At 45.8% G+C, this 13929-nt stretch overlaps 1 protein-coding gene across 1 annotated transcript in view; it reads left to right on the top strand.

Moving 5' to 3' along the window:
- Nucleotides 1-6342, top strand: part of PTGIR (prostaglandin I2 receptor) — a 44223-nt gene extending 37881 nt beyond the window's left edge. The window contains exon 2 of the mRNA XM_081869355.1: nt 5333-6342. Coding sequence (XP_081725481.1) covers nt 5333-5584 — 252 coding nt within the window. The 3' untranslated portion in view covers nt 5585-6342. The remainder of the gene's footprint in view (nt 1-5332) is intronic.
- The last annotated feature ends 7587 nt before the right edge of the window (nt 6343-13929 follow it).

A 13929-nucleotide genomic window follows, 5' to 3' on the forward strand; every position in this document is an offset into this window, starting at 1 on the left:
AGCCATAATCCCTTGAGCATACCAGCACATCCACAGGAGCCCTGCCCAGTTGCTATGCCAACCCTGATGGTCCTAGACAGAAGACCGTCAAGATCACAAAGAACTTGCATATGGGAGTGGATTCAGCACGGACTGGAACAAAGGACAATGATCAGCTCTTCCCTCTGGGGGCAGGAAACTGCAAACTCCCCTCTGTCACCTGGAAAGTACTTATGGGGAGGGGGAAAGGGGGAACCAGCCAGGTGACAGGACACTCAGGTTACCACCACAACTCCTCCCTCAACCCCTCCTTTTTGTGATGTAGTTGTGATGTAGTCTTAGGGGTGTAGTTTGGGGGATTAGTAACTAATAAAAGTTGGGGTCTACTTTTGTTCTGGGCTTCCATTTTGCTTCATCTTGTTGCGGGTGGGAGTCCTGTTGCAACACTATCCAATAAAGGCCAAGCCTACAGGCTGCTGTTTTGCTCCAAGTTATCCTGGTTGGTGTCTTTGTTTTTGTCCAAGGGAGCCCTCAGATTTTTCCGTTAACAACACTCAGCAATTATACTATTTTTTCTAAGTATGCCTGAAGTGCAGGAGGCTGTCACCAGGAATTTGAACTCACTCGAGGGTTGGGTTAGATCCAGAATGCACAGATGACTTGTCTTTTTTATATGCTCTTCGCTGTTAAACCTTCTGTTTTTGCCTCTCCCTTCTTTGAAATCTGCTTGGGTCTTCAAAGCGTGTCGACTAATGTGTGGTGGGGGAAACTGTGGCTTGCTCCCCCTTTTAGATCTGCCTCTGCAAATATTTGGGGAAACTCCTTAAAAACAGCCTGCCGGTGGTTCTTGACTCCAGTCCACCTTGCAGATACAGTGGTGCCTCGCAAGACGAAAAGAATCCGTTCCGCGAGTCTCTTCATCTTGCGGTTTTTTCGTCTTGCGAAACAAGCCCATTGACGGCTTAGCGGATTAGCACTATTAGCGGATTAGAGGCTTTTAGCGGCTTTTAGCGGCTTATCGGCTTAGCGGATAAGCAGCTTAGCGGCTTAGAAAAAGGGGGGGGGACCCGCAGGAACTCGCAAGACATTTTCATCTTGCGAAGCAAGCCCATAGGAAATTCGTTTTGCGAAGCACCTCCAAAACGGAAAACTCTTTCGTCTAGCGAGTTTTCCGTCTTGCGAGGCATTCGTCTTGCGGGGCACCACTGTATATAGAGTTGGTTCCCTGATGCGCTTCAGGGGGTGTCATGAAAGAGGAACCCATTGGCCACAGGTGATGGCAAACATGTGTACAGATTTGAGGAAGAAGCAAGGAAGGAAATTCCTGAAATGGCAGGTGTACTGGTCCTTTTAAACCTCCAAACCGTGTCTTTTGCCAATTTGGGATGAGTCGAATACAGACTTAATGTGAAAACCACTTGTTGTTTTTCTCCAAGTAGCTTAATAATAGTAATATTAATTTATTATTTATACTCTGCCCATCTGGCTTGGTTAACCCAGCCACCTTGGGCGGCTCCCAACAGGGCGGGTGCCACCACCGAGAAGGCCCTCTGCCTGGTTCCCTGTACCCTCACTTCTCGCAATGAGGGAGCCGCCAGAAGTCCCTTGGAGCTGGACCTCAGTGTCCAGGCTGAACAATGGGGGTGGAGACGCTCCTTCAGGTATAGCTTGCTTGTCTTGGCTTCCCGGGGTCTCCACTCACCTCCTGAGGTGCAACTGGAGGTGTCAGAAATTGAACCCAAGACTTTCTGTGTGCATTAGTTGGCTGTGATCCAACTAAGCTGTTTGCAAAGGAGGTGGGAGGGAGGGAGGGCAGGGAACTTGCCCAAAGCAGCCAAGGGTTCCTTTCAGGCACCCACATGGTACTGGGCTGGAAGCAGCTGCTGCTGTCCCCTTTTCCTTTTTTTAATTTTTTTATTCAAAATTAAAACAAAACATATTATTCAGAAACATATCATCCTTATTTTTTCCCCATTTGTCCTCCCTCCCTCCCCCCACCCGCCCACACAAAACCCACCCACCCCCCAGCTTCCCTCAGTTCCAGTCTTTGATTTCTCTGAGAATGCTGTTTTCTGTATGTCACAAAGTTGTATAGATCCTCAAACTATTTAGCTGATTATTATCAATAAAAAGTTTGTGAATGTTTATTCAAACCCAGCCAAGGAGTCCAGTTCGCTTTGTTGCGTCTTCAGATCCTTTGTAAAGGGTTCCCATTCATCTTTAAATTCACAGTTATCCTTGTCCCGTAGCTTGTATGTCAGTTTTGCCAGTTCTGTATAGTCCGTCAATTTTTCTTGCCATGATTCTTTAGTTGGAGTTTCTTCAGTCTTCCATCCTTGTGCTATTAAAACTTTCGCGGCCATTGTCGCATACATGAAGATGTTTTTCAGCTTTTTTGGCAGATCTTTCCCTACAATCCCTAACAAAAATGCTTCAGGTTTTTTAACAAATGTCAAATGGAACATTTTCTTCAATTCGTTGTATATCATTTCCCAATTTTTTAAAATTACTTTACAATCCCACCACATATGATAAAATGTCCCCTCCTTTTCCTTACACTTCCAACATATCATATTTTTTGCTCTATAACTCACTTTTTCCCTCCTAAAAAGTAAGGGGAAATGTGTGTGCGTCTTACGGAGCGAATGCAGGCTGCGCAGCTATCCCAGAAGCCAGAACAGCAAGAGGGATTGCTGCTTTCACTGCGCAGCGATCCCTCTTGCTGTTCTGGCTTCTGAGATTCAGAATATTTTTTTTCTTGTTTTCCTCCTCCAAAAACTAGGTGCGTCTTGTGGTCTGGTGCGTCTTATGGAGCGAAAAATACAGTATATTTGAACTAGTTTTATACATTTCCCCTAACCATACTGGTGTCCATCTGTACATCATCTTCACGCAATTCTCCTTCAATAGGGAACAATCTGTAAATTTTTATTTATTTTTAAATAATATTTATTAACATTTCCAATAAAAACATACAAATACAAACAACAACAATAAAAACAAAACAAACAAAAAACAACAAGTATAATTTCAAACCTTGATTTTCTCAACCTATTTTCCCCGACTTCCTCATACCTCCCCGTTTTGTATTCTAATTTCATTATCCAATCAGCAAATCCATTCCCTTATTTCCCAAAAGTTTTTTACTAATTCCATTCCTTTTCTTGATCAAGATCTCTGAAAACCACATTATTTTTAAACCCCTGTCAATCTAGCATTCATTAATCTTATAGTGTTTATTAAGACAGTCTTTAAATTTCTTCCAATCTTCTTCCACTGTCTCCTTCTCCTGGTCCCGGATTCTCTGCCCGTCATCTCTGCCAGTCCCATGTAATCTGTCATTTTCATCTGCCATTCTTCCAAAGTGGGTAGATCTGGTGTCTTCCAATACTTTGCAATAAGGATTCTTGCTGCTGTTGTGGCATACAGAAACAAAGTTCTATCCTTCTTTAACACCACATGGCTAACCATACCCAGGAGAAAGGCCTCTGGTTTCTTCAAGAAGGTATATTTAAATACCTTTTTCATTTCATTATATATCATTTCCCAGAAAGCCTTAATCCTTGGGCACGTCCACCAGAGGTGAAAGAATGAACCTTCATTTTCTTTACACTTCCAACATTTATTATCTGATAAGTGGTAAATTTTTGCAAGCTTGACTGGGGTCATGTACCACCTATAAATCATTTTCATAATATTTTCTCTCAAGGCGTTACACGCCGTGAATTTCATACCGGTGGTCCACAACTGTTCCCAGTCAGCAACATAATATTGTGTCCAATATCTTGCGCCCACTTAATCATAGCTGATTTAACCGTTTCATCCTGCGTGTTCCATTTCAACAGCAAGTTATACATTTTTGACAAATTCTTAGTATTGGATTCTAACAGTTCTGTTTCCAATTTTGACTTTTCCACCTGGAAACCAATTTTCCTATTCAGCTTGTAAACCTCCATTATTTGATAATAGTGAAGCTAATCTCGCACTTTGTCTTTTAGATTCTCAAAACTCTGCAATTTCCACTTATTACCCTCCTGTTCTAGGATTTCACAATATTTTGGCCATTTAGACTCCATATTAAGTTTTTTCAATGCCTTTGCCTCCATTGGTGACAGCCACCTTGGAGTTTTATTCTCCAACAAATCTTTATATTTAATCCAAACATTATACAATGCTTTCCTGACAATATGTTTTTTAAAGCCTTTATGAACCTTAACCTTGTCATATCACAAATATGCATGCCACCCAAAAAAGTTATTAAAACCTTCCAAATCTAAGGTGTCTGTGTTCTCAAGAAGCAGCCAATCCTTCAACCAGCAGAAAGCTGCTGATTCATAGTAAAGTTTCAAGTCTGGCAGGGCAAATCCCCCCCTTTCCTTTGCATCAGTTAAAATCTTAAATTTTATTCTGGATTTTTTGCCCTGCCAGATAAATTTAGAGATATCTCGCTGCCATCTCTTAAAACACTCCATCTTATCAACAATTTGCAATGTTTGGAACAAAAATAACATTCTAGGCAATACATTCATTTTAATAGCTGCAATTCGACCAGACAAGGAAAGCTTCAAGTTTGACCAAATTTCTAGATCTTTTTTCACTTGATTCCAACATTTCTCATAATTATCTTTAAATAGATTCATGTTTTTAGCTGTCATATTAATCCCCAAATATTTTACACTCTTAACCACAGTTAAACCTGTTTCAGTTTCTGTTTCAATCTGTAAATTTTTAAATGGAAAACTGATTTAAAAATTTACAGATTGAAACAGAAACTGAAACAATCTGTAAATTTTTAAATCAGTTTTCCATAATTTTCCCCAATCTTCCATCATAATATTATGACCTTGTGCTGCTTTCCCCCTCTCCTGACCCTTTTTAAAAAAATATTTATTAAATTTTTAACAGAAAAGAGTTACAAAATAATAACACACAAAAGAAAAATACAAAAATACAAAAACCAAAATTTTACATAAAAAGGAAAAAATAAAAACTAAAAATCCCTCTTTTATAATATCTTACATTCATTTACTTATTTTCGTGACTTCCTCACACCTCCCTTTTTTGTATTCCATTTAAAAATTTATCCTCACATATTCTCACTTCAAATTTTCATCTAATATCCATCCCTTCTTACATATTCTTATTTTACCTTATTACTAGAACCACTTCATTTCATTCCAACGTCATTAACATTCCATAATTTTACAGTGTTTCTGTAGATAGATTTTAAATTTCTTCCAATCTTCTTCCACCAACTCTTCTCCCTGGTCTCGGATTCTGCCAGTCATTTCAGCCAACTCCATATAGTCCATTACTTGCATCTCCTGACCCTTTCTCTTCTCTTCCGCCACAGATCCGGGCTTACATTGGGGGCATCAACCCTGACCACATCGAGAACGAGGACATGAAAGCCTTCCGATTCAGTGCCTTCAACCCCATCGTGGACCCCTGGCTCTTCATCATTTTCCGCAAAACCGTCTTCCGCAGCATCCGGAACTTTTTCTACTCCCAATTCTGGTGGCCCTGGTGGTCCAGGACGCAGAAAGCATCAGCCACGCTGGGGACGCAGGACGGCATCCCTTTCCAAGATTATTCCGCCTGTTGAGAGCCAAAGCCCACCCTACGGACGGGGAGCTTCCTGGCAGTGGGTGCAGAGGGACGGGGTGACGACTCAGAGGAGGAGCTGAAATGATGTCCCACCTGCAGAGCATCTCCACAAGGATCCAGGAACTGGTGGGGTTAGGTTGGAGCAGGTGCGGGTGGCGGCGAAGGAACAGGTCTTTGGAGGGGAGAGATTCTTTTCCCCTACGGTGGCATCCCCCATAAGGAAATTTCCAGGAGGACACGGGAAGTGCCCAATTGGTCCGTCCAGCTCAGGAATGTCTCGACACTGATTGGCAGATGCTCTCCAAGGTTTCAGGCAGGAGACAATTCCAGCCCTACCGGGAGATTCTGCTACCTGCGACCTTGAACATGCAAAGCGGGTACTCTATATCAGGGGAGCGACGACTCTTTCCATAGGGATGCTCTGCTTTGCGTTTCCTCATTGGTTAAAGAGGACGGGAGATCAGATTAAAAGGGCGTCTGTAATTCAAGCACCAAGAGGGCAAAACAGAGGAAGAGGATGGAGAGAGAGAGAGAGAATATAAATGTGACTGTATAGCATTCGGTTTGCCTGCATGTTGAGCAACCTGTGCCATCCCAACTCTACCTTGTTTGCTAACGTACCAAAACAGATAATGGATATTAAGTTTGTCCAGTTTCACGCTTCCGGCGTCAATTAGCGCACAGGGTTCGATTGTGAAGCTTTACTGTGAATCTTTGAAGGTGTAGAAATAAAAAGCGGCGAGTTTCTATCCAGCACGCCTGCGTGGCTGTACTTTAAAATGCACACAGACAGAGCTCAAAAAGGGCTTAGCGATTCTGTGGCTTAACTCTCGCATAAACACAGCATGGTAGAAACCTTCGCCAACCTAGGATCATAGAGTTGGAAGGGGTCACCGGGTCATCTAGTCCAACCCCTTGCATCCATGACAGATATAATAATAATATAATAATAATTTATTATTTATACCCCGCCCATCTGGCTAGGCTTCCCCAGCCACTCTGGGCGGCTTCCAAAAAATATATTAAAATACTGTAATACATCAAACATTAAAAGCTTCCCTAAACAGGGCTGCCTTCAGAAGTCTTCTAAAAGTCTGGTAGTTGTTCTCTTTGACATCTGGTGGGAGGGTGTTCCACAGGGCGGGTGCCACTACTGAGAAGGCCCTCTGCCTGGTTCCCTGTAATTTCGCTTCTCGCAGTGAGGGAACCTCCAGAAGGCCCTCGGCGCTGGACCTCAGTGTCCGGGTAGAACGATGGGGGCCATCCAACCTCTGTCCTACAACTCCCATCAGCCCCAGCCAGCACAGCACAGCTGTGTCTGATGGAAGTTGTAGTCCAAAACATCTCCAGGGTATCAGGTTGGGGGAAAGTTTCCAAGGCGTACACAACTTTCTATTGCCATGTTGTTGAGCCAATACAAGCCAGCTAATGCTCCAATCCTAAACAAGTCTATTCAGAAATACACCCTGCTGAATTCAATGCTGCTTACTCCTGGGTAAGCAGGGTTAGAATTGCAGCCAAAATCTTTTTCCCAGAGGATCAAAGTGGGGCAAGCCTACAAGCTATAATCCCTCTTTCCAGCTGACTTCGCCTTTCTGCTCTCCAGCCCACAGCCTTCCACTCAAGAGAGAATCAAGTTGCTAGTCCCTATGATTATAGGGATGAACTTGAAAATATATGGTTAAAGTAAGGTTACAAGATGTTCCCGTTTCCCAGGGACAGTCCCCATACAAAATCCATTGAAGTTGAAAAGTGTCCTCAGATTCACTGAAAAAAAATCTGGTGACCTTAAGCTAAAGACCGGTGGGAGAGCTGAGCATGACATGATGGGGCCTCAGTGCTTAGATTGCTACTCTCCGAACGCCCGCTTTTGGAAGTAGACTGATTTGGGAGACCAAATTTGTCCTGCCCATCCAAGCACCTGTAGCTCCTGTTTTTCCTCCCCCAAGTTGCACTACACTTGCCAGAAGCTCCGGAAGACTTAAGGCCCCAGAGTAAATATTTCCTTTACACGCTAATGTCCTGCATGTTCTTCCAGATCTCTCCACCCCACACCCCACTCCACCATCCATCTAAGCAATAATCCCCTCTGTGTAAATATTTGGAATCCAAGTCCCAAGACAGGAGTACTAGAATTCCCCCATCATAGCTCTCTCGGCACATGTGCTGAACTGAACAGCTGTCAGTTAGAAGGGTGCCTTTAGCCGCCGCCAATATTTGGGGGCACCAGTGGGAGAGGAAATAGGGCGGGAGAGAAAATGGACACCCTGCAAGTACACACAGAACTGCCATCTATCCCTCGTCCCCTCTATTTGAGAGTGCCACCAGGGAACTTTCCCATATACTTCATTTTCTGGGGTGCAGGAGAGTCTATAGGTCAATCTTAATTTCCGTTTCTCTCAGTCTCTTTTGCTTTTCTCAGTCTTAAGTCCAGTTCTCCACATTTCCACACGAGTTTGCAATTTTTATGTGTCTGTGTGTTTAATAAATAATAATAATTTATTATTTATACCTCGCCCATCTAGCTGGGTTTCCCCAGCCACTCTGGGCAGCTCCTAACAGAATATTAAAAACACGATAAAATATCAAACATTAAAAACTTCCCGAAACAGAGCTGCCTTCAGATGTCTTCTAAAAGTCAGATAGTTGTTTATTTCCTTGACATCTGGTGGGAGGGCGTTCCGTGGTGCGGGTGCCACCACTGAGAAGGCCCTCTGCCTGGTTCCCTGTAACCTCACTTCTCACAGGGAGGAAACCGCCAGAAGGCCCTCGGCGCTGGATCTCAGTGTCCGGGCTGGACAATGGGGTTGGAGACGCTCCTTCAGGTATACTGGGCTGAGGCCGTTTAGGGCTTTAAAGGTCAGCACCAACACTTTGATTTGTGCTCAGAAACGTACTGGGAGCCAATGTAGGTCTTTCAGGACTGGTGTGGTTTGGTCTCAGCAGCCGCTCCCAGTCGCCAGTCTAGCTGCTGCATTCTGGATTAGTTGTAGTTTCCGAGTCACCTTCAAAGGTAGCCCCACGTAGAGTGCATTGCAGTAGTCCAAGCGGGAGATAACCAGAGCATGCACCACTCTGGCAAGTCAGTCTGCGGGCAGATAGGGTCTCAGCCTGCGTACCAGATGGAGCTGGCAGACAGCTGCCCTGGACACAGAATTGACCTGCACCTCCATGGACAGCTGTGAGTCCAAAATGACTCCCAGGCTGCACATCTGGTCCTTCAAGGGCACAGTTACCCCATTCAGGACCAGGGAGTCCGCCACACCCACCCACCTCCTGTCCCCCCAAAACAGTACTTCTGTCATGTCAGGATTCAACCTCAATCTGTTAGCTGCCATCCAACCTCCAACCGCCTCCAGACACTCACACAGGACCATCACCGCCTTCACTGGTTCTGATCTGAAAGAGAGGTAGAGCTGGGTATCATCTGCATATTGATGGACACCCAGCCCAAACCCCCTGATGAGGGGGGAGTGAGGAGGTTGCTTAATAGCCCAGAATTTCCTGCACCAAGACTTAATGTGGAATTCCTCACTGTTTCCTCAAGTGGTGGGAAGTTCCACAGGCACTCTACTGGGTTCTGAGTTTCCTTTGAATGAGATGGCACTTGAGATAGGGCCTTAGCCCCTGGGTGTTCTGGAGATGACTGCCATTAGCCCGAGTCAAGTCTGCAATTGTAATTTTTAGGTCCTCATGAAAACTCACCAGCATTTTGGTGCAAATTTCTCCTCTAACATACACATTTTTGCAAAGCATATTTCCCAAGACATTTGTCTTTCCCTTAATATCATGCATTTGATATGCTGGTTTCAAAAGCGCACGCATTTTAACACACACTTTGACCATTGTAAAAACAAAATAAAAAAATTCCTTCCAGTAGCACCTTAAAGACCAACTAAGTTAGTTCTAGGTATGAGCTTTCGTGTGCATGCACACTTCTTCAGATACACTGAAACAGAAGTCACCAGACCCTTCTATATAGTGAGAAGGTGGGGAGGGGTATTACTCAGAAGGGTGGTGGGAATGGGTGATTGGCAGATAGCTGCGATGAGCCTGTTGACGACTCTTAACAACTGCAATAGGTCTTACAGGAAAAAGCAAGGGGTGAGAAGGTGAAAAATGGCTTTGTCATGTATAATGAGATAAGAATCCAATGTCTTTGTTCAGACCAGGTCTCTCTCACAACGGAGGACCCCAAGCCACTGCTTCCCTCCCGAGCTGGGCGAGCATGAAACCCGGGAAATTTAAAGTACATCATCAGTAAGGGACAGCAGCGGGACACGGTGCTGGGATAAGGGAGTTTCCCGCCAAATAAGGGACGGTTGACAGCTATGAGATTGCAGAGTTGAAAAAGGTTTGGAAAAGAGACTGAAATGATTAAGGGGATGGGGCAGCCCCTCTGTAAGGCTGCAGCAGGAGGGACTTTTTAGTTTAGAGAAAAAGCAAGGAAGAGGGCAACACAATAGAAGTTTACAGAATTATGCTCGACTTTGAGAGCCTGGGCTGAGAAAAGTCTATCTCCCTCTCTCTTAACTCTCGAACCCAAAGACTTCCAGTGAAGCTGAATGCTGGAGGGGGTGACCTCCTCTGTCTGGTGCAACACGTTCAAGAAGTTCCCACCACTTTCCTGACCCTCCACCTCTTTCTGTGCACATGACCTGCCTTGCGCAAGTGCCTGGTCATTGCCATCCACAGGGCAGATGAGTTCGCAGGATGCAAAGGCATTTCCTCCTGCTGCTGTCCTAGGGGTGGTTCGGGCCAACGGTTTGAGCAATTGTGCTTCTTTGCAACAACCCCTGACTTAGCCTGGAGGAAACGACGCCAGTGGGTGGGGAGAAGCCAGAGTTACCCCAGAGTACCGTATTTTTCGCTCTATAAGACGCACTTTCCCCCTCCTAAAAAGTAAGGGGAAATGTGTGTGCATCTTAAGGAGCGAATGCAGGCGGGAGGCTCTGCTCAGTGCTCCCTTTAAAGAGCCGCGTGGAGCCCTCCTCCCTCCTCGGGGAAAAGCCCCCAACACACACTCTTTAAAGGGAGTGTGGCCCTTGGGGGCAGCCTTAGCCGTGCGCAGCCTCTCCTGGGCAGGGGATGAAGGCTCCTGCTGCGCGCGGCTATCCCATAAGCCAGGACAGCAAGCGGGATCGCTGCACAGAGATCCCTCTTGCTGTCCTGGCTTATAGGAATCAGAATATTTTTTTTTCTTGTTTTCCTCTTCCAAAAACTAGGTGTGTCTTATGGTCTGGTGCGTCTTATAGAGCGAAAGATACGGTACATGTCAGCATCAGAAAATTTCCGTGCGCTTCGCCCCCAGGAAAACACACAGGAGGTGGTCTGCACATACCGCCCCTGGTTCTAGCTGCTGGGAAAAAAAATGTTCCAGAAAGCCCTGGAAACTTAGGGAGGTGCATCTGCAAAATGGCCAGTTGTTTTTCCCTCGACACCCCCAGCCAAGGCAATTTCTGGGAGTGCACAGGGGCAGAAGATGGGGGGGGGAGCCCCGTTGTGGAATCATTTGTACAGGTTTTCTGCTGGTGGGGCTTATTAGTTGAATTCTGCCCTATACATTTAAGGCCCCCCCCAAAAAAGGCCCAGATACCTGGAAACTGTAGTCCCCCCATAGAACTACAATTACCAGCACCCACAAGAAACTACAGTTTCCCGGATACTTTTTTGGAGGGGGTGTGCTTTAAATGTATGGTGTGTACACCAGATGCTGGGACAAATAACAGGGGAGAGTTTTTTTCTTCCATGATCAGCTTTGGAGTTTCAGCTGAGCACTGTTGGAGACAGCGCCCTGGGCCAGATGGGCCCTAGTTCTAGTGATTCACAGCTCTCTCGTTTTTAGCCCATTTCTGCATCCCTGCTGGCTGGTAGTGCAAGTGAGCTTAACGAAGGCTATGGCAAGAGGTGTCTTCATCGGTCACGGGACTCCACATGTTCTGACTCCCTGTTATGTTAACTCCACTGTGCTCAACCCCCGATCTCTTTGCTGCCAGAGAGAGAGCAGAGGAAAAAGAAGTCCAAGACAAAAAATGGATATTTTTCACAAGCAAAGACAATGCCCAGATGACTGCAGATGTTTGCACACTTCATTCCTGTAGGAGCAGTTTAAGGCGCGAAAGGGTGTTTAGGTCCACACATACCCTAGACCTCTTAATTTTTACATCACGTTACTGAAGTCAGATTGACAGCCATAAAGGCTCGAATGTGGCTTCTGCAAAGCTGCACTGTTTCATTCTTTATGCTGGCAGAGAAACCCACCGGAAGACTATTTGTGGAAAGAGAATGATGGCGCAGTTTTAAAGCATGTGCTTTTATTAGCGTGCACTAAAATATACATGTATCTTAACGGCAACGGAGAGACTGACTTATTTCTGACTTTCCTTTTCTAAGAGTTTAGGAGGATGAACAAAAGGAATGTAACATGGGAATTGGTCAAAGCAGGCCAGAGGATGTCCTGGTCACTGGTGGGGGCTTGAGAAGGTTGGGGGTGGGCAGTCAGTCACCTAGGAAAGCCCCCCCCCGCCTTTCCTTCAGGCAGACTGTGGTCCAGCTTGCTTTATTTTTTTTTAAGGGATGGTGGAGATGAAACCCAGCATCATCGGAAGGGACAAAGGTCCCCCATCCATGTTGTACAGACTTGTTGGTCCATCATACCCATTTGGTCTCATCTGGCTGGTGGTGCTTCTCTAAGATATTTCCCAGGCCTTGAGATCCTTCCACCAAAGATGGACCAAGGATTTTGTATGTGTAAAAGAGGTGGCTTTAGAAGCAGAGTTTGGATTTGATATCCCGCTTTATCACTACCCAAAGGAGTCTCAAAGTGGCTAACATTCTCCTTTCCCTTCCTCCCCCACAACAAACACTCTGTGAGGTGAGTGGGGCTGAGAGACTTCAGAGAAGTGTGACTGGCCCAAGGTCACCCAGCAGCTGCATGTGGAGGAGCGGAGACGAGAACCTGGTTCACCAGATTACGAATGTACCGCTCTTAACCAGTACACTACACTGGCTCTGTTTACAACTGGGCTTAGGTGGGCATGCGGCAGTCATCGCCCTAATTTAATTTTACCCTTTGCAAACTGCAAGTAGAGGTAGCAGATGGACAGAGAGAGAAAGGGTGGTATTCAGTTAAGTTTTAGGGCTCATTCACATTTCTGCTTGTGCCTAGAAAGCACAGGGATGGGTGGTTTTTTGCTTGAACACACCTTCCGGGCATGGGTTCAAACAGTTTCTTCCCCAGCTGCTCCTTTCGAAGGGAAAACTCACTCTTTAGTGAGAGATAGGGAAATGGCAATGCAGGGTAAACCTGAATTGCCACTTGCTCAAACGGGACCATAGGCTGTGCATAGGAGCCCTTACTCAGAGTCAACCAATTAAAATTAATGAACAAGTAGGTGAAGTTCTAGGGACGCGGGTGGCACTGTGGGTTAAACCACAGAGCCTAGGACTTGCTGATCAGAAGGTCGGTGGTTCGAATCCCGGCGACGGGGTGAGCTCCCGTTGCTCGGTCCCTGCTCCTGCCAACCTAGCAGTTCGAAAGCACACCAGTGCAAGTAGATAAATAGGCACCACTCCGGTGGGAAGGTAAACGGTGTTTCTGTGTGCTGCTCTGGTTCACCAGAAGCGGCTTAGTCATGCTGGCCACATGACCCGGAAGCTGTATGCCGGCTCCCTCGGCCAGTAAAGCGAGATGAGCGCCGCAACCCCAGAGTCGGTCACGACTGGAGCTAATGGTCAGGGGTCCCTTTACCCTTACCTTTTAGGTGAAGTTCTAAGGAGTGTGCAGAAATGGCACTTGTATGGCTCAGAGAGGAAGATTGAGTCCATTTGTACCGTGCCTGCTACTGCATGCCATCTCCTCTGAAAAGTCAAGTGGTGATGTGTGTGTGTGTGTGTGTGTGTGTGTGTGTGTGTGTGTGTGTCTGCATGCTTCAGTCAAAGCACCTGGTGCAATGGAAAAAATGCCAAACAAGGCATTGACCTGGCTGCCTTTGAATAAACAGCAGCGCCTGCATCTCATCAATCCCAAGGTGGAATGTCAATGCATCAGCACCCCATGGATCTCAACTGTCCTTGCATGCAGGTAGGAGGAAGGAGCGGGTAGGAAGACCCCACACCCAACCTATCAATCACCCTGAATTCATAAAAGTGGAAGAGGAGAAACATTATTGACGGATCTGGCTCCTTAGAAGCCTGAGCAGCCAGATACAGACTTGTTAGGTGCTCATATGGATGAGAAATGACTTTTCCAATGTTATTTCAAGCAGTAGGGTGGGGGCAGGCAAACCTTTCTCTCCAAGGGCCCCCACACTTCTGGTAGCCAAAGCGTTACTTCTGCTTGCG

This window comes from Podarcis erhardii (assembly GCF_964252035.2).
Source record: "Podarcis erhardii genome assembly, chromosome: 7".
Lineage (NCBI taxonomy): Eukaryota > Metazoa > Chordata > Lepidosauria > Squamata > Lacertidae > Podarcis > Podarcis erhardii.